A 25,777-nucleotide genomic window follows, 5' to 3' on the forward strand; every position below is an offset into this window, starting at 1 on the left:
CCCACTCGCACTCTGCTCTTCCCTCGCACTCTGCTCTTCCCTCGCACTCTGCTCTTCACTCGCACTCTGCTCCCCACTCACACTCTGCTCCCCACTCACACTCTGCTCCCCACTCCCACTCTGCTCCCCACTCCCACTCTGCTCCCCACTCCCACTCTGCTCCCCACTCAAAGAACAGCAAAGAACAAAGAAATGTACAGCACAGGAACAGGCCCTTCGGCCCTCCAAGCCCGTGCCGACCATGCTGCCCGACTAAACTACAATCTTCTACACTTCCTGGGTCCGTATCCCTCTATTCCCATCCTATTCATGTATTTGTCAAGATGCCCCTTAAATGTCACTGTCGTCCCTGCTTCCCCCACCTCCTCCGGTAGCGAGTTCCAGGCACCCACTACCCTCCCCGTACATCTACTCTAAACCATGCCCCTCTCACCTTAAACCTATGCCCCCTTGTAATTGACCCATCTACCCTGGGGAAAAGCCTCTGACTATCCACTCTGTCTATGCCCCTCATAATTTTGTATACCTCTATCAGGTCTCCCCTCAACCTCCTTCGTTCCAGTGAGAACAAACCGAGTTTATTCAACCGCTCCTCATAGCTAATGCCCTCCATACCAGGCAACATTCTGGTAAATCTCTTCTGCACCCTCTCTAAAGCCTCCACATCCTTCTGGTAGTGTGGCGACCAGAATTGAACACTATACTCCAAGTGTGGCCTAACTAAGGTTCTATACAGCTGCAACATGACTTGCCAATTCTTATACTCAATGCCCCGGCCAATGAAGGCAAGCATGCCGTATGCCTTCTTGACTACCTTCTCCACCTGTGTTGCTCCTTTCAATGACCTGTGGACCTGTACTCCTAGATCTCTTTGACTTTCAATACTCTTGAGGGTTCTACCATTCACTGTATATTCCCTTCCTGCATTAGACCTTCCAAAATGCATTACCTCACATTTGTCCGGATTAAACTCCATCTGCCATCTCTCCGCCCAAGTCTCCAAACAATCTAAATCCTGCTGTATCCTCCGACAGTCCTCCTCGCACCCTGCTCCCCACCCGCACCCTGCTCCCCGCTCGCACCCTGCTCCCCGCTCGCACCCTGCTCCCCGCTCGCACCCTGCTCCCCGCTCGCACCCTGCTCCCCGCTCGCACCCTGCTCCCCGCTCGCACCCTGCTCCCCGCTCGCACCCTGCTCCCCGCTCGCACCCTGCTCCCCGCTCGCACCCTGCTCCCCGCTCGCACCCTGCTCCCCGCTCGCACTCTGCTCCCCGCTCGCACCCTGCTCCCCGCTCGCACCCTGCTCCCCGCTCGCACTCTGCTCCCCGCTCGCACTCTGCTCCCCCTCGCACTCTGCTCCCCGCTCGCACTCTGCTCCCCGCTCGCACTCTGCTCCCCGCTCGCACTCTGCTCCCCGCTCGCACTCTGCTCCCCGCTCGCACTCTGCTCCCGCCTCACACTCTGCTCCCGCCTCACACTCTGCTCCTGCCTCACACTCTGCTCCCGCCTCACACTCTGCTCCCGCCTCACACTCTGCTCCCGCCTCACACTCTGCTCCCGCCTCACACGCTGCTCCCCACTCACACTCTGCTCCCCACTCACAATCTGCTCCCCACTCACACTCTGCTCCCCACTCACACTCTGCTCCCCACTCACACTCTGCTCCCCACTCACACTCTGCTCCCCACTCACACTCTGCTCCCCACTCACACTCTGCTCCCCACTCACACTCTGCTCCCTACTCACACTCTGCTCCCTACTCACACTCTGCTCCCCACTCACACTCTTCTCTCCACTCACACTCTGCTCGACACTCACACTCTTCTCCCCCTCACACTCTTCTCCTCCCCTCTCACACAATCTTCGGCCCCCTTAGACTCTCTCTATCTGAGCCCTGCTCTGGGCCAGCTGCACCCCGCTCTGGGCCAGCTGCACCCTGCTCTGGACCAGCTGCACCCCACTCTGTCCTAGCTGCACCCCGCTCGAGACCAGCTGCACCCCGCTCTAGACCAGCTGCACCCCACTCTAGACCAGTTTCACCCCACTCTAGACTAGTTGCACCCCCCCCACAGTATACCAGTTGCACCCCGCTCTAGACCAGCTGCACCCGCTCTAGACCAGCTGCACCCCGCTCTAAACCAGTCACACCCCACTCTAGACCAGCTGCACCCCGCTCTAGACCAGTCTCACCCTGCTCTAGACCAGTCTCACCCTGATCGAGACCAGTCGCACCCTTCTCTGGATGCCTGGCAATTCTGTTCTCTGGGCCCTAAACTCATTGTCGTTAGTATTTGTAACTCCTGCAACCACGGATTGTTGCTCTCCCACACCAGTGATTTTATCAGTGGCACGCTTGGGAGGGAAATGACCTGTGATTGGCAGAGCAGCTCCAAGCTGAATCTTCCTTTCAAATTTTACCTGTCGGACCAGCAATTTGAAAACCAGTTCCTGGGGCCACATAATGGTACAAAAAGCCCCAGGGCCGTACTTGGACCAGCCCAGATTAGAGTGATCCACACAGGGATACAGAAACAAATAGTGGGAGTAGGCCATTCAGCCCTTCGAGCCTGCCCCGTCATTCAATATCATCACGGCTGACCCTCTATTTCAATTTCATATTACTGCTTTCTCCCCAAACCCCCTTGATGCCATTAAAATCTCAAAGATTATCAATCTCTTTCTTGAATACATTCAGTGACTTGACCTCCATCGCCTTCTGCGGTAGAGAATTCCACACGTTCACTACACTTTGAGTGAACAAATTTTGCCACATCTCAGTCATAAATGGCCTACCTCATGTCCTGAGGCTGTGTCCTCTGCTTCGAGATACCCCAACCAGGGAGGATATCCTCCCTGCATCGAGTCTGTCCAGCCCTGTTAGAATGTGATGCATTTCAATCACATCTCCTCTCATCCTTCCAAACTCTAGTGAATATACGCCCAGTCGAACCAATCTGTCCTCATAGGACCGTTCCGTTAACACTGGTATCAGCCTTGTGATCTTCCGCTGTAACCCCTCTATAGCAAGTACATCCTTTCTTAGGTAGGGAGACCAAAAATGCAAACAATAATAACAATAATCTATATTGTCACAAGTAGGCTTACATTAACACTGTAATGAAGTTACTGTGAAAAGCCCCTAGTCACCACACTCCGGAGCCTGTTCGGGTACACAGAGGGAGAATTCAGAATGTCCAAATTACCTAACACCACGTCTTTCGGGACTTGTGGGAGGAAACCGGAGCACCCGAAGGAAATCCATGCAGACACGGGGAGAACGTGCAGACTCCGCACAGTGACCAAAGCTGGGAATCAAACCTGGGACCCTGGCGCTGTGAAGCCAATACTCTAGGTGTGGTGTCACCAAGGCTCTGAATAACTGCAGTGAGGTCTCCCTACTTCTGAATTTAAATCCTCTAACAATGAAGGCCAACATATAATTGGCCTTCTTAGCTGCTTGCTGCATCTGCCTCTCCACTTTTATTGACTGGTGTACAAGGACACCCAGATCCCTTTGTGCATCCACACTTCCCAATATTCCGCCACTTAAATAACACTCTTTATTTCTATTTTTCACACCAGAATGTATAACTTCGCATTTAGCCATGTTGAACTGCATCGGCCATCTGTTTTCCCACTCATTCAACTTGTCTAAATCACCTTGAAGCCTCCTTGCATCCTCCCCACAACTCACAATTCTGCCCAGATTTGTGTCATCGACAAATCAGGAAATGTTACATTTGGTTTCCTCATCCAGGTCATTTATATATTTTGTGAACTACTGGGGCCCAAGCACTGATCACTGACCCCACTGCCTGCCATTTAGAAAAAAAATACATTTATTGCCACTCTCTGTTTCCTGTCTGTACACCAATCCTCGTTCCATGCCAATATATTACCCTCTATCCCATGTGCTTTAATTTTTCCCACTAACCTCTTATGTGGCACCTTATCAAAAGCCTTCTGAAAGTCCAAATATACCATATCAAATGGTTCTCCCTTACCTATTCTACAATTGCATCCTCAATACGGGGCTGGTTATCACAGGGCTAAATCGCTGGCTTTGAAAGCAGACCAAGGCAGGCCAGCAGCACAGTTCAATTCCCGTACCAGCCTCCCCGAACAGGAGCCGGAATGGTGCGACTAGGGGCTTTTCACAGCAACTTCATTTGAAGTCTACTTGTGACAATAAGCGATTTTCATTTTCATTTCATTTCATTTCAATAAACTCCGGTAGATTTGTTAAGACTGATCTGCCTTTCAGAGACCTTTCAGAAACCCATCCTGTCCTTGTCCAATCCTGTTATTGCTTTCCAAAAGTTCTGTTTTCACGCCTTTTATAACAGACTCTAGCATCTTCCCTACTACTAATGTCAGGCTAACCAGTCCGTAATTCTCCTTTTTTTTCTCTCCCTCCCCTTTTTAAACAGTGGGGTTTTATTTGCCACCCACCAATCTGGAGGAACTGCTCCAGGGTCTATAGAATTTTGGACGATGACCAACAATGCATGCAACATTTCCAGGGTCACTTACTTTAAAACCCTGGGATATATATTATCAGGTCCTGGTAATTTGTCAACCGTTAACCCCATTAATCCATTTTCTTACTAATACTGATTTCCTTCAATTCGGGCCTCTCACTAGACCGGGGAGGTTATTTGCGCTATCTTTTCTGAAGACCAAACCAAAGTATGTGTTCAGTTCTTCTGCCATTTCTTTGTTCCCCATAAATAATTTCCCCTGCTTCTGGCTGTAAGGGACCAACATTTATCTTTACTAACCTTTTTTGTTTCACGTATTTATAGAAGCTTTTACGGCCAGTTTCAATGTTGCTGCAATTTTACTCTCATACTCTATTTCCCCCCGTTGAGCAAAGTTTTTGTCCTCTTTTGTTGAATTCTAAAGTTTTTAAAAGTATTTTTACATTACATTTTCATCTCTAAAAATGTACTTACTCCAGTATTCCGTAGTGCTGAATCAGCTTTTCGACAGCATCCTTGAATACGTAATATTTGCCCATAATTTCCTCATGATTGATGGAGTTCAGAAGTGGCGTATCCACAAAGGCTGGGCAAATTGTGTTGATCCGAACTCCATAGCCCAAGATCTTTGATGTTGCCTGAAAAAGGAAAGCACTGGAGAGTTACCATTCACCAGATACTCTGGTTCCACTGGGCGCATCTTGTGCATTGAGGAGCAAAAGCAAGCAGTGGCTAAGCAGCCAGTATCCTCACTGGGAGTTCTGGGGCAAGGACATGAACTTCAGAATTCCTTCAGAATTTTCCAGCCGATCAGGATGTCTGACTCCTTTTATTGCAAAAGGACTCACATTGATATCAGACCATAAGATGTAGGAACAGAAGTAGGCCATTCGGCCCAGTGAGTATGCTCTGCCTTTCAATGAGATCATGATTGATCTTATGTTATAATCCTCGACTCCTCTTTCCCACCTTATCCCATAATCCTTGATTCCTTTCTTGATTAAAAATCTCTTTATTGAACATAGCTTTTTTTAAAAATGTATGTTATTACAACATGTATCAAAGCAGGTTACAGCGAATAAAAACCCCGGAAAACATACTCCCCAACAATCTGTGTAGATGTTTCCCCTTTTTCGCCCCCCCCCCTTCTCCCGTGATGAACAGCCCCTCAAACACAGTCACAAACATCCCCCACCTTTCCTCAAACTCCCCTGAAGAGCCCCTTAACTCATACTTTCTCTTCTCTAATCGCAGGAAGTCGTACAGGTCACCCAACCAAGACGCTACACCCGGTGGCGATGCCGACCGCCAATCCAGCAAAATGCTTCTTAAAGGTACCCTCACATGAAACCTCCCCCCAAGAAAAAAATAATAAACCATCAACTTCAAGATGGTTTCATTTTCCACCTTTTCACTATCCTTTAAGAAATGCACCGAGTAAATAGACTTTTTTGTTTAAAAAAAACACCACACGCAAACAGGTACAACAATATAGTCCATTTTTTGTTTTTCCTCCAACTGGAATCCTTCTCGATTGACAGTTTCTTTGAACAAGAAGGTTTCTGCATGATCCATCCATTTTTGATCAAATCCACTCATGCCAAGAAATCGCATTATTTCCCGTCGTGTCGAGGGTATTGAAAACTCCTCAATAACTGTTGGTTTCACATCCCGTGTGACCATTCGACCCTGTCCGATTGTATGGCCAAGGAAAGTGACTTGAGCTTTTCGAAATTCACTTTTGGCTAGGTTCATCACCAAACCCGCCTCCTGAAGTCGATCGAATAACTCCATCAGATGTTTTCAATGTTCTTTCCACGTCTGGCTAAAAATTACCAGATTGTTGATGTACACCGCACAATTGGGTAATACTGAAACAACTTTGTTAGTTAACCGTTGAAATGTGGCTGGGGCGTTTCTCATGCCAAATGGCATAACTTTGAATTGGTAAATACCATCTGGAGTCACAAAAGCTGAAATCTCCTTTGCCCTTTCGGATAAAGGTACCTGCCAGTAACCTTTAAGTAAATCCAATTTGGAAATAAAAGCTGACTGTCCTACTTTCTCAATGCAATCCTCCAAACATGGGATAGGATAAGAGTCCGTTCTTGTAACTGCATTAACCTTTCTATAGTCATAACACAATCTTTGGATACTGTCTGGTTTACGTTCCATCACTATGGGTGAGCTACATTGGCTGCAACCCACTTCAATTATGCCATTTTTAAGCATACTCTCAATCTCTTTGTTAACCTGTGCCAATTTTAAAGGGTTAAATCTGTATGGATGTTGTTTGATTGGAACAGCATTTCCCACATCTACATCATGTATAGCCATTTTGGTACTTCCCAATTTATCTCCACAAACTTGCCCATGTGATATCAATTACTCTTTCAGGTCAGTTTATTTTTCCTCTGAAAGGTAACTCAACAATTTATCCCAATTTTTAAGAACATCCTCATTTTCCAATTTAATTTGAGGTATGTCAAATTCAGTCTTTGGTTCGTCACTTTGAGTTAGAATCATTAAAAACACCTCCTTTTCCTCTCCTTCCCTTTCAAAGAACCTTTTAAGCATATTCACATGATACACTCTGTGAGTTTTCCTTCTATCTGGTGTTTTTGCCACATAATTCACCTCACTTAATTTCCTTTCAATCTGATAAGGTCCACAAAACCTTGCTTTAAAAGGTTCACCGACCACTGGTAGCAATACTAAAACTTTATCTCCACTGGCAAAACTACGAACTTTGGATTTCTTGGGCGGAATTCTCCGGTATCGGCGCGATGTCCGCCGACTGGCGCCCAAAACGGTGCAAATCAGTCGGGCATTGCGCCGCCCCAAAGGTGCGGAATGCTCCGCATCTTGGGGGGCCGAGCCCCAACTTTAAGGGGCTAGGCCCACGCCAGACGAATTTCCGCCCCGCCAGCTGGCGGAAAAGGCCTTTGGTGACCCGCCAGCTGGCCCGGAAATGACATCTACAGGCGGCGCATGCGCGGGAGCCTTAGTGGCCGCTGACGGCATTCCTGCGCATGCGCAGTGGAGGGAGTCTCTTCCACTTCCGCCATGGTGGAGACCGTGGCGAAGGCGGAAGGGAAAGAATGCCCCCACGGCACAGGCCTGTCTGCGATTGGTGGGCCCCGATCGCGGGCCAGGCCACCGTAGGGGCACCCCCGGGGCCAGGTCGCCCCGCGCCCCCCCCCCCAGGTCCCCGGAGCCCACCCGCGCCGCCTTGTCCCGCCGGTAAGGTAGGTGGTTTAATCTACGCCGGCGGGACAGGCATTTTAGCGGCGGGACTTTGGCCCATCCGGGCCGGAGAATCGCGGGGGGGGGCAGCCAACAGGCGCGGCGCGATTCCCGCCCCCGCCGAATATCCGGTGCGGGAGAATTTGGCAACCGGCGGGGGCGAGATTCACGCCAGCCCCCGGCGATTCTCCGACCGGGTGGGGGATCGGAGAATCTCGCCCCTTGTCCGCTACCCATTTCATCACTTTTTGTGCAACTTTTAAATGTTGTCCAGCCAATTCACCTGCTCTATTTAATCGTTCCCTAAAATTTGACACGTATTCCAATAATGTAATATCCGATTTCTCGCTCACCAATTTTTTCTTAATCAATTTAAGTGGTCCTCTTACCTCATGACCAAAAATTAGTTCAAAGGACTAAATTTGGTTGACTCATTAGATGCATCCTTAATTGCAAACAGTACGAATGGAATTCCTTTATCCCACTCCTCTGGATAATCGTGACAATAAGCCCTCAACATTGTCTTTAATGTCTGATGCCACCTTTCTAACGCTCCCTACGATTCTGAATGGTACGCAGTTGATGTAAATTGTTTTATTCCTAAACTATCCATAACTTCTTTGAATAACCTTGAGGTAAAATTTGATCTTTGATCCGATTGTATTTCTGTGGGTAGTCCATAACTAGTAAAGAATTTAAGTAACTCCTCCACAATCTTTTTAGCTGTACTGCAATGGCCTCTGGAAACCTAGTAGACACATTCATTATAGTCAAAAGATATTGATTCCCACTTTTTGTTTTCGGAAGCGGTCCGAAGTAATCAATTTGGACCCTTGTAAAAGGTTCCTCAAATGCTGGAATGGGTATTAAGGGCGCTGGTTTTATCACTGCTTGAGGTTTCCCTATCACTTGACATGTGTGACATGATTGACAAAATTTAACTACATCTTTATGTAGTCCATGCCAATAAAAATGTTTCTGGATTTTAGCTTGAGGTTTTCCTTATTCCCAAATGACCTCCCACTGGTACCTCATGTGCAACTTGCAACACCTCCTTTCTATACCCTACCGGCAATACTACTTGATGAACTTCTGCCCACTTTTCATCCGCCTGCATATGTAAAGGTCTCCATTTTTTCATCAAGACATTATTTTTACGGTAATAACACTCTGGTATACACACAGATTCCTCTTCCGTGTATGCTTTCTGATACATCCGTTTTATTTCTATATCTTTTTGTTGTAACTCCGCCAATTTTCCTGAACTTAAAATATCCGTCTCATCCTCCACCTGTTCTTGTTCTTTTTCAACCATCTGATCAAAAGTCGTTTCTGATAATTGCACTTCAACTTCATCTTCACTCTTTGATTTCTCCTCTTGTCTTAACCTGTGACTTTGCAACCTTGTTACTACACAATCCGGAAAAATCCCAGGATATTCGTCCTTCAACACTTCAGTTGTCTGATTTTTCACTGGCTTATCAACCACAGTAGGCATCACTCCCACTTGTGATCCAGCTATATCATTACCCAAGATAAACTGTATTCCTGGACAAGATAGTTTCTCCATTACTCCTACTACCACTTCACCACTCTTCACTGGACTTTCCAACCTTACCTTATATAATGGAACACTATTCCTCTCACCCTGAATTCCACATGTTACCACCTTTTCTGGCAACATTCTTCCCAAACTACACAACTCCTCATCTCTTACCATTAAAGATTGACTAGCTCTCGTATCTCTCAAAATTGTGACTTATTTACCTGCTCCTCCTGATACACATGAGTAAACTTTACCCACACAAGTAAATTCTTTAAAGAGATCTGGCACCTTCTTATCAGGCTTGTACAATCTTTTGCACCTCCTTCGCTTCACTTGGACTTTCCTTTACCACTTTAACAAACCCCACGGTCTTATCCTGTTTTACCACATCAGCCTTCCCAGAGCTTTTCTTCAACCACCAACACTGTGACTTTGCATGGCCTAGTTTATTACAGTGAAAACATTTGAAACTTTTAATTTCTCTTCCATCCTTCGGGATTTCTTTTTTAATCTGAGGTACACTCTCCTTATTATCTCCCATTAGACCATCTTTACCTTTACCAGTTGAGTATTTCTCATGTCCCCAGTTTCTATCCCTCACAGGCTGAAACTGATGTCAGAAACCATGCTTTGATTTATGAACTAATTCATAATCATCTGCCACTTCTGCTGCTAATCTCGCAGTTTTAACCCTCTGCTCTTCCACATGAGTTCTCACTACATCAGGAATTACATTTTTAAACTCCTCAAAAAGTATAATTTATCTGATACTTCATACGCTTGGTCTATTTTTAAAGCCCTTATCCACCTATGAAAATTATTCTGTTTTAGCCTTTCAAACTCCATGCATGTTTGACCAAATTCTTTCCTTAAATTGCTGATCCTTTGTCTGTCGGCTTCAGGCACTAATTCATATGCACCTAAAATTGATTTTTTTCACCTCCTCATACGTCCCAGATGCCTCCTCCGGTAGTGATGCAAACACTTCACTAGCCCTACCTACCAACTTTGTTTGAATCAGTAATACCCACATGTCCTGTGACCATTTCATTTGTTTAGATACCTTCTCAAATGAAATGAAAAAGGCTTCACGTCCTTCGCATCAAACGTTGGCAATGCTTGGATGTATTTAAATAGATCCCCACCAAGCCTTCGACTATGACTCTCTTTCTCACTATCCTCATCACTATCCTCCAACTGTACGTTTCCCTTTACGTCTGCCAATTTTAACCGACTGTTATGTTTCACAGCCATTTTCTGAAGTTCAAACTCTCTCTTTTTCCCTTTCCTCTCTATCTCTTTCCTTTTCTTCTGCTGGGGCCATTCTTTCTTTGTTTCTTTCTTCTCTCTCCTTTTCTTTCCCCCCGATCTGTATCTCCCTCTCTCTTTCTTTTTCTCTCATTGCATATTCAAGCTGCTTTAATTCTTTTTCATGTTCAAGTTGCTTAATCTGCAACTGGATATTTGCCATTTCCAATGAGTCAAACTGTATCTCAGGTAACTTTACATGCTTAGCCACCACCATAATTACCTCATCTTTTCGCATTTTGTCAGGTAATGTTAACTGCAATGTTTTTGCCAAATCTAAAAGTCTGGTTTTAGTCTCTGTCCATAAGGTACTGCGTGTGACCGTCTCCACCCCCAAAAATGTAAGAGCCTCTGAAAGTGCCATTGTTCACAACGCACTCCCTACTTAAACTAAAATAACACTCCCAAAAAGCACCCACAATATGCTCACCCCTCACTGTCTTAAAGTTCACTGAGCCATCCAATAGATATACTTTTATCCCCCTTGAGCCCCAATTTGTTATGGAACAGGGTTTAGAGAACCCCAAAGTGTATCATGGAGTTCACCTGACCCACAACCTTTGATAGATTGTCGTATGGGGAGCACACGGCCCACTCTACAGGTGTGGTACAGCAGAAATGGAAAAGTATTTTATAAAGCAAAACAATGTTTATTCTATGAACTCAAGTTAACCTTTTTAAAATATACAGTGAACATCTTAGCAACCATCAATTCAAATATAACCCCCAAAGAATACAACACTAAGTAATCCTTAAGCTGTCCTTTTAACATCCAGAAGTCTTAAAAAAACCTTGAAACAGAAGCACATCAGGTTAACGTCACTACTGAGAGCAGTTATTAGTTTTAAATCACCAAAGGATCGATTTACAGTCTTTAGAATACAGAGAGAGAGACTCATACATATTCTGGGTGTGACTGCAGCTATGCAGCTCTGAAAACGAAACGAAAACACACCCTGCAGCAAACAGCCTAAAACGAAAGTAAAAAGCTGACAGACAGCCCAGCTCCACCCATACTCTGACATCACTGATAAACACCCATTTCTTAAAGGTACACATCTTAAACACCCATTTCTTAAAGGTACCCTCACATGAAACCTCCCCCCAAGAAACAAATTCTCAAACATTCATTTCTTACAGGTACTCTCACATGACATACTGTATCAGGCTCATCCAAGAGGCTGGTTTAGCACAGGGCTAAAGTGCTGTCTTTTAAAGCAGACCTTTCGTGCAAAGTCCCTAACCTGCAGATATTGCCGACCACCACGCCAGCAAAATTCGCCGGCGTGCAATCAGAGAGGCGAAGGCCACGACATCGGCCTTCCTAAGCTCTGGCTTCTCTGAAACCCCAAATACCGCCACCAAAGGGTCCGGGTCCACTTCCTCCTCCACTATCCTTGCTAAAACCACAAACACTCCCGCCCAGAATCTTCCCAATTTTTTGCAACCCCAAAACATGTGCATGTGATTCACTGGCCTCCGCCCATACCTTTCACACTCATCTGCTACCCCCTGAAAGGACCCATTCATTCTCGCCCGAGTCATATGCACTGTGTGCACCACCTTAAACTGTATGTGGCTCATTCTTGCACAAGAGGAGGTCCTGTTTACCCTACGCAGTGCCTCACTCCATATTCCCCAATTGATCTCCCCTCCCAACTCCGCTCGTCTCCCTGCTCCCCCAGCCACTTGTATACATCCCCAGTTCTTCCGTCCCTTTCCCCATTTGGAACCAGCAGTCGCTCCAGCAGGGTGCATCCCAACAACCTGGGGACCCCCTCCAGACCTTTTGTGCAAAGTCCCTAACCTGCAGATACCTGAACTCATTCTCCCTCGGCAGCTCTACCCTCTCTCTTAACTCGTCCAGACTGGCAAACCCTTTCTCCAAATGCAGATCCCTCACCTTGACCAGCCCCACTTCCCTCCACATCCTGTATACACTATCCCCCCCCCCCCCACCCGGCTCAAGCCCATGATTCTCGCACAGCGGCGTTAGCACCGACGTCCCTTCCACCCTAAAAAGCCTCCTCAACTGATTCCATATCATCACCGTGGACTGCACTACTGGGCTCCTTGAATACCTATGGAGCCATTGGCAACGCTGCCGTCACCATAGCCCTCCAACTGGACCCCTTACACGATTCCTCCTCCACGCTAGCCCTCTCTACCCCTTCTCCTTCCCACCACTACCGCATCTTGTCCACATTTGCCGCCCAATAATAATGAAGCAAGTTCGGCAACGCAAACCCCCCCTGCTGCCTCTGCCTCTGCAGCAGGATCCTCCCCACCTTCGAATCCTACCCCGCTCATACAAAGTCAGAAATGATCGTGTCCACTTCCCGGAAAAAGGCCTTTGGTATAAAGGTCGGGAGAACTTGAAAGATAAACAAGAACCTCGGCAGGATATCATTTTCACCACTTGGACCCTCCCCACCACGTTAAGTGCAGTGTATCCCACCTCTTAAGATCTCCCTAGCCTCCTCCAGCAGCTTTGTTAAGTTCCAATTATGGAGCCCGTCCATTCCCTCGCTACTTGAATGCCTAAATACCTAAACCTATCCCTCGCTATCGTAAATGGCATCCCCGCTAAATTAGTCTGCTGTGCCAGCTCATTCACCGGGAATACCTCGCTTTTCCCTACATTCAGCTTGTACCCCAAGAACCCTCCAAACCTCCCCAGCAGGCCCATAATCCTTCCCATACTCTCCAAAGGATCCGAAACATACCGCAAGAGGTAATCGGCACAGAGCGACACCCGATGCCTCTTCTGTGCCCTCATAATCCCCCGCCACTCTGCCAACCCCATGAGAGCCATTGGCAACGGCTCTATGGCCAGCACAAACAGCAGTGGCGATAGCGGGCAACCCTGCCTCATACCCCTGTGTAAGTCAAATCTTTGTGAGCTCATAGCATTCGTCCTCACCCTCACCCTTGGTGCCACATACAGCAACCGTACCCATGCCACAAATTTTGGCCTAAACTAAACCTTCCCAAAATTTCGAACAAGTACCGCCACTCCACCCGATCAAATGCCTTCTCTGCATCCATGGACATCACCGCCTCCGGTACCAGAGCCTCCAACGGATTCATCACCTCATTTAATAGCCGTCTTATATTACCCGCGAGCTGCCTGCCCTTCACAAAACCTGTTTGATCTTCTGCCACCACCCCCGGAACACACTCCTCCATCCACCCCGCCAACAACTTAGCCAATACTTTCACATCCATGTTCAATAGTGATATGGGCCTATACGGTCCACATTCCACCGGTCCTTCCCCTTTTTCAGGATTAGTGTGGATTACTGCCTGCGTCATCGTCTCCGGCAACTTCCCCTTCTCCAGTGCTTCATAAAACTCCCCCAACAGATGTGGTACCAGGTCCGTTGCAAATTCCTTTTAAAATTCCGCTGGGTACCCATCCGGCCCAGGGGCCTGCCCCGACTTCATACCCCTGATACTATCCAGCACCTCCCTCAGCCCCAGGGGCTCCTCCAATGCCTGCCTCTTTGCTTCCTCCACCTGGGAAAATTCCAGCTTTTCCAGAAAACGCTGCATATACCCCTCCTCTCCTCCCGGGTCTGCCTCATAAAGTCCCTGGTAATACTCCCTAAATGCCTCATTTATCTACCCTGGCTCTGACACCACATACCCAGCCCCAGTCCGTATCTTCAATATTTCCCTGGATGCAGCCTGCCTCCACAGCCGGTGCGCCAGCATGCTGTTCGCCTTCTCCCCATACTTATATAGCACCCACCTTGCCCTACGCAGTTGCCCAACACCCTCCCCGTTGTCAGCCTGTCAAACTGTCCCTGCAACATTTTTCCTCCTCGCCAATCCCTCCATGGTGGGCATCCTCAAATATTCCCTGTCCACCTCCACTATCAATTTGGGGCATACACATTTACCAACACCATCAGTGCCCCTTCCAACACCCTACTCACAATCACAGATCTCCCACCCGGATCCCTGACCTCCTTCGCACTCACAAATCCCATTTTTTTGCTCATTAAAATCGCCATTCACTCAATTTCAAAACAAACCCTGAGTGAAAAACCTGCCCGACCCACTCCTTCCTTAACCTAACCTGGCCCTTCACATGGAGGTGCGTCTCCTGCAGAAAGACCACCCCCGCTTTCAAGCTCCTGAGGTGCGCGAACACCGGCCCATTCAATCCCTGAACGTTCCACGTTACCAGCCTTACCGGAGGCATATGCCCCAAATCCCCTCGACTGTCTTCCCCACTTAACTCCCGCCTCTTTAATTCCACCCTACACCTAGTCCATCCCAGATGGCCCCTTTCTCCACCTATGAGCATGTCATCTCTCACGCCCTGCCACGTGGCAACAACCCCCTCCCCCAGCCCCCCCTCCCCGGCCACCCCTCTCGCCTTCTCCCCATCACCTCACTCCCGTTCACCAGCATAACCTGCTACGCAGCTGCCCCTGCCCAAAGGCACTTACCGACACCCCCCCCCCCCCCCCCCCGCCCCGCCACTCCTCAGCTCAAGGAGGAAGGCTCGCTGTTGACGTTAGTCTCCCCCACCCAAACAGAGACATCTCCTGAACTCCAGGCAGCCTTCCCCAAAAGCAAACAAACAAATGTTAAACATATATAGTCCCAGAAAACGGGAGGGGGGACGGGAACATCCATCCCCACATAAACTTTCCCCTTACAATCCCAACAGTAAACTGGGCAGCACGGTAGCATAGTGGTTAGCACAGTTGCTTCACAGCTTCAGGGTCCCAGGTTTGTTTCCCGGCTTGGGTCACTGTCTGTGCGGAGTCTGCACATTCTCCCTGTGTCTGCGTGGGTTTCCTCCGGGTGCTCTGGTTTCCTCCCACAGTCCAAAGATGTGCGGGTTAGGTGGACTGGCCGTGATAAATTATCCTTAGTGTCCAAAAAGGTTAAGTGGGCGTTCCTGGGATAATTTATGTTCTCCCTCTGTCTGCGTGGATTTTCTCCGGGTGCTCCAGTTTCCTCCCACAAGTCCCGAAAGACGTGCTGTTAGGTAATTTGGACATTCTGAATTCTCCCTCAGTGTACCCGAACAGGGGCCGGATTGTGGTGACTATGGGCTTTTCACAGTAACTTCATTGCAGTGTTAATGTAAGCCTATTTGTGACAATAAAGGTATTATTATTAAAATGATCTATTCATCCCAACTCCCCGGTTTCCAGTTGCTTAGCCAATCCTCTATCCGTGACAATATATCATTCCCTCCCCCAACACCCTCTGCTGCAATAGGTTTGTAACATTGTTTTCCGCCTGTGTCAGATAATCAGTTGCTCAAAGGTAAAACCTATTATAAAGCAGCCAACATTTGGCCCAGTGTCAATCTTTGTGTTACATGTAAAACTGCTGAAGCCAATGGAAATGTTTCAGGAGGTCAAATTGCATGACAGAAGTGAGGGAACATTTACAGCTGGTTAGCATCACCAGACTACAAAGTGATTCGAACATGTGACTATCCTGGAGAACTGTACACAGAAGTAAAGTTGCCCTTTGTTCGAAGCGCCCGATTGTAAAGGAAATACTGAATCGACAAAATGAGGTCAAAGGTCTTCGGTGATTAAACAGGTGAATAAACACAACCACGAACAATAAACAGCATCACTAGAAACTTGCTTTCTATATACAAGAACGTAGAAATTTGGAGCAGGAGGAGGACATTCGGCCCTTCGAGCCTGCTCCGCCATTCAATATGATCATGGCTGATCATCCAACTCAGTAACCTGTTCCCGCTTTCCTCCTATATCAAAGAACAGGGGAGCATGGCAGCACAGTGGTTATCACAGTTGCTTCACAACTCCAGGGTCCCAGGTTCGATTCCCGGTTTGGGTCACTGTCTGTGCGGAGTCTGCACGTTCTCCCCGTGTTTGCGTGGGTTTCCTCCGGGTGCTCAGGTTTCCTCCCACAGTCCAAAGATGTGCAGGTTAGGTGGATTGGCCATGATAAATTGCCCTCATGTCCAAAAAGGTTGGGTGGGGTTACTGGGTTATGGGGTTACGGGCATACGGTGGAGGTGTGCGCGTAAGTGGGCTGCTCTTTCCAAGAGCTGATGCAGACTTGATGGGCCGAATGGCCTCCTTCTGCACTCTAAATTCTACGATTCTATGAACAATGAACATTACAGCACAGGAACAGGCCCTTCGGCCCTCCAAGCCTGCACCGACCATGCTGCCCATCTGAACTAAAAACCCCTACACTTCCGGGGACCATATCCTTCTATTACCATCCTCTTCATGTATTTGTCAAGATGCCCCATAAAAGTGACTCTTGTATCTGCTTCCACCACCTTCCCTGGCAGCGGGTTCCAGGCTTGCACCACCCTTTGTTTAAAAATTTGATCCATTTAACCCAAGAGCTACATCTAATTAATTCTTGAAAACATACAATGTTCTGGCTTCAATAACTTCCTGCGGTAGCGCATTCCACAGGCTCCCCACCCTCTGGCGTAGACAAACACATTTACTACTCAGGGTTAATTGCCTCAGGGATGTTTTTGTGTTGGTTACATTTGGCAAAGTTGACAAGTCAGTCTCATCAAAACCAGGCACCGCTGGACTTTTTGGGAGAAAATGTGACGGGATGGAAACAACCAAGTTCTGCAGAGCATAGGCAGCCTGTAATCCAAACAAGACATAAATAACAAGGCTTCACAGCACTTTGCCGTGATTTCAACTTGAAGGGCTTTTATTTTACTAAGAAGCCTTTTGCATAGTTCCTTATCAAATGCTTTTTGGAAATCCAAGTATATTACATCTACTAGTTGCTTTATCTATCCTGCTTGTTACCACTTTGCCACTTTGATGATGTAGATGATCTTACTGGATGGTGGAGTGAGCTAGAAGCGCTGAATGGCCTACGCCGGCTCCTTTTTTGAATGTTATATTTTTATGAATCAACTAACTGGAGATGCCACAATTATCCTCAGCCTCAAGGATGGCAGAACTCAGCACATCAGTGCAAAAGACAAGGCTGAAGAATTTCCAACCCTCTTCAGCCTGATGTGTCAAGCGGACGATTCACTTCCGCCTCCTCCTGACCTCCCCAGCATCTTCAAGACCAGTCTTCAGCTGCTTAATGTGATCTCAAGGAATGACTAACTGCACTGGATACAGCAAAGGCTCAGGGCTCTGATAATATCCCAGCTGTCGTACTGAGGACATGTCCTCCAGAACTAGCCATACCCATAGCTAAACTGTTTCAGGACATCCACAACACTGGAATCTACCCGGCAATGTGGAAAATTATTCAGGCATGACCTGTCCACAAAAAGCAGGACAGGTTTGGTCAGTCCAGTTATCACCTCTTCAGTCTATGCTTGGATCATCAGCAAAGAGATGGAAGGGGTTGTTGACAGTGCTATCAAGCAGCACTTAGCAATAACCTGCTCACAAATGCTCTCAGTTTTGGTTAAAATCATAAGGCTATCAGAAATAGGAACAGGACCAGATTGTTTGGCCCCTCAAGCCTGCTCCGCCATTCAATAGAATCATGGCTGATCTGACATTCCTCAAATACACTTTCCTGCCCTTTCCCCCCAACCTTTGATTCTCTTACTGATCAAGAATCGTCCTGGGGCACAAAGTTGTTTTGCAACACAAAAAATATAACGACACTAAAAATACTGGTTCCACCTCACCACAGCCAAATGTGAACAGCAAAGGCAACCAGAGATAAGAGTGAGATTGGGAGAAAAGAATGGCTCGGGAGTACTCACTGCAATAGCCCTGGTGAATCCCACCACGCCATGTTTCGTGGCTGTATACACTGGCCCGTGTGCGGCTGGGAATAAACCTAAACAGAAATAGAGACAAAAAAAAACAGACTAGAATGGATTAAACAACAACTTGCATTTATATAGTTTTTGTTTAATGTAGTAAAACGTCTCAAAGCGTTATGAAACACAATTAACCCCAGACCACGGGAGGAGATATTGATGTCGGTGAGCGAAAGAGGTAGATTTCAATGAGTATTGTGCAGCACAAGAGTCGAGAAATGGTGAGAAGGAAATCAAAAGCTGTGGACCTAGGCAGCTGAGGGTATAGCGATGGTGGAGCAATAAAAATCTAGCATGTGCAAGAGGCCATAAGAAGGAGTTCCGAGATAGTGAAAGTAAGGCCATGGAGGAATCGTAAAACTGGAAATTCTGACATACAAACACCAATGACTGACGATACAACTCTGACACCGTGCAGTATAATTCTCCTACTGTGTGCATGTGTGCTTCTGAGATCTCGCATCTGCACACAATCCTCAATCTCTTCTATTATCAATTAGAACAGTGGGGATTTGATAGAAACTTTTCAGATTACAAAGGGATGGCACAAGGTCTGAGCCATGGCAACACAGATACAACACTAAACGAAGAAGATTTAATATGGAGATGCCGGCGTTGGACTGGGGTGGGCACAGTAAGAAGTCTTACAACACCAGGTTAAAGTCCAACAGGTCTGTTTTGAATCACTAGCTTTCGGAGCGCAGCTCCTTCCTCAGGTGAATGAAGAGGTGGGTTCCAGAAACACAAATATAGACAAAGTCAATGATGCAAGACGATACTTTGAATGCAAGTCTTTGCAGGTAATTAAGTCTTTACAGGTCCAGACCGAGCGACTGGAGAGAGGGATAATCACAGGTTAAAGAGATGTGAATTGTCTCAAGCCAAGACAGTTGGTAGGATTTCACAAGCCCAGGCCAGATGGTGGGGGGATGAATGTAATGCGACGTGAATCCAAGGTCCCGGTTGATGCCATACTCATGTGTGCGGAACTTGGCTATAAGTTTCTGCTCGGCGAGACAGAGAGCGAGAGAAACAAACTGACACAAAAGAGGGTGTAATGCATTATCAGAAGATGGGTTGAAGATGAGAGGAATAAAGTGATGGAGGGATGGTCAGCCACATGGGATCAGGCATACCGCTCATGTGACAGTTAAACACAAGCACAGGCTGGATGGGGAAAATGGCCGGTTTCCATGTTGTCAGTTCTATGTTGTTCCATGCAGGATTCTGGTATGCAGATCTGTATCGGAAACTACCAAAGCAATGTTTGGTGCAACATCACCACATGTTAGAGAGTGGAACTGCACTATAACCACTTTACTCAAGCAGTTCCCATTAGAAACGTGGACAGAGGAGCAGATGGACACAAGAAATAGGACGAGTAAGCGATTTGGCCCATCAAGCCTGCTCTGCCATTCAATGTGGTCACAGCTGATCTTTGACATCAACTTCACCTGCCTGAACTATCCCCACATTTCCTTGGCTCTCTACTTGTTTTTCCGTCAGCCTTCCATCTCACGAGGTGCCAGTGTTCACCGTGTACTGAGCATTATCTGGTGTGGCGCAGAATTCCCCGCTCTGACCTGGCTGTCCCTCTTGCAGCAGTGAGCTGAGAGGGTGCAGGTTTTGCTGGCCTCTGCTTTCTCAGGGCCCTTCTTCTCAGCCAGCTGAGCTTTGGATTTGAATTTGTTTATTGTCACGTGTACAGTGAAAAGTATTGTTCTGCGTACAGTCCAGACAGATCATTCCAACATGAAAAAAACCATAGGACATATATAAATACACAATGTAAATACATAAACAGAGGCATTGGGTGAAGCATACAGGAGTGTAATACTACTCAGTAGAGAAGATGTGTGAAGAGATCAGGTCAAGTACATAAGAGGGTCATTTAGGAGTCTGGTAACAGCGGGGAAGAAGCTGTTTTTGAATCTGTTAGTGCGTGTTCTCAGACTTTTGTATTTCCTGCCCAATATGCAAGACGTTGGAAGAGTGAATAAGCCGGGTGGGAGGGGTCTTTTATTATGCTGCCCGCTTTCTCAAGGCAGCGGGAGATGTAGACAGAGTCAATGGATGGGAGGCGGGTTCGCGTGATTGACTGGGTTGTATTCACGACTCTGATGTTTCTTATGGTCTTGGGCCGAGCAGTTGCCATACCAGGCTATGATGCATCTGTAAAAGTTGGCAAGAGTCAATGTGGAAACTAAGAGTCCTTAGTTTCTTGAGGAAGTATAGGCGCTGTTGTGCTTTCTTGGTCGCAGCGTTGACGTGGGTGGACCAGGAGAGATTGTTGGTGATGTGCACACCTAGAAATTCAAAGCTGTCAACCATCACCACCTCGCTACCATTGATGCAGACAGGGGTGTGTATGTTACTTTGCTTCCTGATGTCAATTACCAGCTCTTTAGTTTTGCTGACATTAAGGGAGAGATTTTGTCATTACATAATGCCACTTGGTTCTCTATCTCCCTCCTATACTCTGACTCATCGTTGTTTGAGATCCGACCCACTACGGTTGTGTCATCAGCAAACCTGTAGATGGAGTTGGAACCACATTTTTCCACACAGATGTGTGTGTATAGGGAGTATAGCAGGGGGCTAAGTACATGCCTTGCGGGGCCCCGGTATTGAGGATTATTGTGCAGGAGGTGTTGTTGTTTATCCTTCCGGATTGTGGTCTATGGGTCAGGAAGTCGAGGATCCAGTTGCAGAGGGAGGAGCCAAGTCCAAGGGTTTGGAGCTTTGATAAGACCTTGGATGGGATTATGATGTTGAAGGCGGAGCTGTAGTCAATGAATAGGAGTCTGAGTGTCAAAGTGCTCCAGGGATGAGTGTAGGGCCAGGAAAATGGCGTCTGCTATGCAACAGTTGTGGCAGTACGCGAATTGCAGTGTATGAAATGAAATGAAAATCGCTTATTGTCACAAGTAGGCTTCAAATGAAGTTACTGTGAAAAGCCTCTAGTCGCCGCATTCCGGCACCTGTTCGGGGAGGCTGGTACGGGAATTGAACCATGCTGCTGGCCTGCCTTGGTCTGCTTTCAAAGCCAGCGATTTAGCCCTGTGCTAAACAGCCCCTAGGCATTCTGAGGTGCATCTAGGCATTCTGGGAGTATGGAGTTGATATGTCTCATGACCGATCTCTCGAAGCACTTCATAATGATTGATGTCAAGGCCACTGGATGGCAGTTGTTCAGGCATGTTGCCCGGTTCTTCTTTGGCACCAGTATCATGGTGGTCTTCTTGAAGTATGACGGTGTAGGGAGAGGTCGAATATGTCCGTGAACACATCCGCCAGCTGGCCCGCTTAGTCTGCTATTGCCTTTTGGCATCCCTGAAGACTTTGCGGCAGTCATACGTTTGCATTTCTGCTTCCTTCTTCCAATGCCCTTCCAAACAGGTAGCCTCCAAAAGGTCACGGCATTCAACATCAGTCTCCCAATAGTCCGTGTCGATGCACTTGTAGTGGAGGCATGAACGTCCGGGAGATCATGACCCAATAGTTCTCCATGCATCCAAATGTCCATAGAAGAATCCACAGAATCCCTGCAGTGCAGAAGGAGGCCATTCAGCCCATCAAGGCTGCGCCGACCTACCTAGGCCCACTCCCCCACCCTTTCCCTGTCACTCCACCTAACCGGCACATCTTTGGACACTAAGGGGCAACTCAGCATAGCCAATCCATCTAATCTGCACATCTTTGGACTGTGGGCGGAAACCTGAGCATGTGGAGGACATCCAAAGAGAAAGTGCAAATGTCACACAGGCCATCGTCACTCAAGGCTGGAATCAAACCTGGATCTTTGGCCCTGTGAGGCACCACTGTGCCACCGTGTTGCCCACTGCCACAATGCTGCTTATATATATATATAAATATGTAGAAAATACTGGACAATCTCAGCAGTTCTGACAGCATTTGTGAAGAGAAAAGGGAGCTAACGTTTCGAGTCTGGATGACTCTTTGTCAAAGATCTATATCTATCAATATATATCTATCTCTATTGTAATTATGTTCAGTGACTCAGAATCCACAGCTCTCTAAGTTAGAGAATTCCAAATATCGTCAATCCTTTTAGTCTCAGTCCTGAATGACCAGCTCCAAGTTCCAGACACCCAGCGAGGCAAACAATTTTCTCAGCAACTACCCTGTCAACCCCTCAAGAATTTATAAGGTTCAATGAGTTCATTTCTCACTTAATTTGAAGAAGACCTAACAAATAGTAAAAATAGGAACAAAATGGATGGGTTGAAAAACAACTGGATCAGTTCTGCATCGAATTATTCTGCCCTCTTAGCCTGCCTTACCTAAAGATAACACTTGGCTTTGACCTGCTGTGGGTAATTTTGGTTTTTTGGAGAAGATTGTGAGAACCGGTGACATTTGAGATGATTTTCATTCCTATTGACTTAAATGGAAATCAGGGGCGAAATTCTCCGGAAACGGCCCGATGTCCGCCGACTGGAGCCCAAAACTGCGCAAATCAGTCGGGCATTGCGCCACCCCAAAGGTGCGGAATGCTCCGCATCTTTGGGGGCCGAGCCCCAACCTTAAGGGGCTAGGCCGGCGGCGGACGAATTTCTGCCCCGCCAGCTGGCGGAAAAGGCCTTTGGTGCCCCGCCAGCTGGCGCGGAAACGACATCTCCGGGCGGCGCATGCGCGGGAGCGTCAGTAGCCGCTGACGGCATTCCCGCGCATGCGCAGTGGAGGGAGTCTCTTCCGCCTCCACCATTGTGGAGACCGTGGCGAAGACGGAAGGAAAAGAGTGCCCCCACGGCACAGGCCCGCCCGCGGATCGGTGGGCCCCCCCGGGGCCAGATCGCCCCACGCCCCCCCCAGGACCCCGCCCGCGCCGCCTTGTCCCGCCGGTAAGAGAGGTGGTTTAAACCACGCCGGCGGGACAGGCATTTTAGCAGCGGGACTTCGGCCCGTCCGGGCCGGAGAATCGCGGGGGGGGGGCCCGCCAACCGGCGCGGCGTGATTCCCGCCCCCACCTAATATCCGGTGCCAGAGACTTCGGCAACAGGTGGGGGCGGGATTAACGCCAGCCCCCGGCGATTCTCCGACCCGGCCGGGGGGGGTCGGAGAATCTCGCCCCAGGATTGAGAGGGATGAGACTCGATCCTTTATATAATTAACCAGAGTCAAAGTCTAACACCTTGGGAAATCAACAAGTAGTTTGTAAATGGTTGTGAAAGAGGAGGCCACAGGCAGGTACGTTTAAGGGAGATGTGCGTGGAAAGTTTTTTACGCAGAGGGTGGTGGGTGCCTGGAACGCTTTGCCAGCGGAGGTGGTAGAGGCGGGCATGATAGCATCATTTAAGATGCATCTAGACAGATGTATGAATGGGCGGGGAACAGAGGGAAGTAGATCCTTGGAAAATAGAAGACCGGTTTAGATAAAGGATTTGGATCGGCGCAGGCTGGGAGGGCCGAAGGGCCTGTGCTGTAATTTTATTTATACATAGAACATACAGTGCAGAAGGAGGCCATTCGGCCCATCGAGTCTGCACCGACCCACTTAAGCCCTCACTTCCACCCTATCCCCATAAGCCAATAACCCCTCCTAAACTTTTTGGACACTAAGGGCAATTTAGCATGGCCAATCCACCTAACCTGCACGTCTTTGGACTGTGGGAGGAAACCGGAGCACCCGGAGGTAACCCACACACAAACAGAGAATGTGCAGACTCCGCACAGAGAGTGGGGAATCGAACCAGGGACCCTGGCACTGTGAAGCCACAGTGCAAGCCACTGTGTGCTACCGTGCGGCCTTATGAAGGGAGATTGAGCAGTTTAGGCCTCTACTCTCTCGAGTATAGAAAAGTGAGAGGAGATCTCATTGAAGTATATAAGACAAAGAACAAAGAAATGTACAGCACAGGAATGTACGCCCACCATCGGGAACACCCTTCCTGCACCTACCCTGTCTAGTCCTGTTAGAAAGTTATAAGTTTCTATGAGATCCCCCTCATTCTTCTGAACTCAAGCGAATACAATCCTGACAGATTCAATCTCTCCTAGTACGTCAGTCCTGCCTTCCCAAGAATCAGCTTTGTAAACCTTCAACGCACACGCTCTAGAGCAAGGACATCCATCCTCAGATAAGGAGACCAAATCTGCACACATTATTCCAGGTGTGGCCTCACTAAGGCCCTGTATAATTGCAGCAAAAAACAAATAACAAACAAAAGTACAGCACAGGAACAGGCCCTTCGGCCCTCCAAGCCCGTGCCGACCATGCTGCCCATCTAAACTAAAATCTTCTACGCTTCCTGGGTCTGAATCCCTCTATTCCCATCCTATTCATGTATTTGTCAAGATGCCCCTTAAATGTCACTATCGTCCCTGCTTCCACCACCTCCTCCGGCAGCGAGTTCCAGTCACCCACTACCCTCTGTGTAAAAAACATGCCTCTTACATCTCCTCTAAACCTTGCCCCTCGCACTTTAAACCTATGCCCCCAGTAATTGACCCCTCTACCCTAGGAAAAAGCCTCTGACTATCCACTCTGTCTATGCCCCTCATAATTTTGTAGACCTCTATCGGGTCTCCCCTCAACCTCCTTCGTTCCAATAAGAACAAACCGAGTTTATTCAACCGCTCCTCATAGCTTATGCCCTCCATACCAGGCAACATTCTGGTAAATCTCTTCTGCACCCTCTCTAAAGCCTCCACATCCTTCTGGTAGTGTGGCGACCAGAATTGAACACTATACTCCAAGTGTGGCCTAACTAAGGTTCTATACAGCTGCAACATGACTTGCCAATTCTTATACTCAATGCCCCGGCCAATGAAGGCAAGCATGCCGTATGCCTTCTTGACTACCTTCTCCACCTGTGTTGCCCCTTTCAATGACCTGTGGACCTGTACTCCTAGATCTCTTTGACTTTCAATACTCTTGAGGGTTCTACCATTCACTGTATATTCCCTAACTGCATTAGACCTTCCAAAATGCATTACCTCACATTTGTCCGGATTAAACTCCATCTGCCATCTCTCTGCCCAAGTCTCCAGACAATCTAAATCCTGCTGTATCCTCTGACAGTCCTCATTGCTATCCGCAATTCCACCAACCTTTGTGTCGTCTGCAAACTTACTAATCAGACCAGTTACATTTTCCTCCAAATCATTTATATATACTACAAAGAGCAAAGGTCCCAGCACTGATCCCTGTGGAACACCACTGGTCACAGCCCTCCAATTAGAAAAGCATCCTTCCATTGCTACTCTCTGCCTTCTATGACCTAGCCAGTTCTGTATCCACCTTGCCAGCTCCCCCCTGATCCCGTGTGACTTCACCTTTTGTACTAGTCTACCATGAGGGACCTTGTCAAAGGCCTTACTGAAGTCCATATAGACAACATCCACTGCCCTACCTGCATCCATCATCTTAGTGACCTCCTCGAAAAACTCT

General features: G+C 47.8%; 1 protein-coding gene across 1 annotated transcript in view; it reads right to left on the reverse strand.

Moving 5' to 3' along the window:
- Nucleotides 1-25,777, reverse strand: part of hpgd (15-hydroxyprostaglandin dehydrogenase) — a 146,533-nt gene that overhangs the window by 77,795 nt on the left and 42,961 nt on the right. The window contains exons 5-6 of the mRNA XM_072515777.1: nt 18,304-18,380; nt 4,955-5,118 (exon numbers count right to left, since the gene is read on the reverse strand). Coding sequence (XP_072371878.1) covers nt 4,955-5,118; nt 18,304-18,380 — 241 coding nt within the window. The remainder of the gene's footprint in view (nt 1-4,954; nt 5,119-18,303; nt 18,381-25,777) is intronic.

Source organism: Scyliorhinus torazame, chromosome 9 (genome assembly GCF_047496885.1).
Source record: "Scyliorhinus torazame isolate Kashiwa2021f chromosome 9, sScyTor2.1, whole genome shotgun sequence".
NCBI classification, from domain to species: Eukaryota; Metazoa; Chordata; class Chondrichthyes; order Carcharhiniformes; family Scyliorhinidae; genus Scyliorhinus; species Scyliorhinus torazame.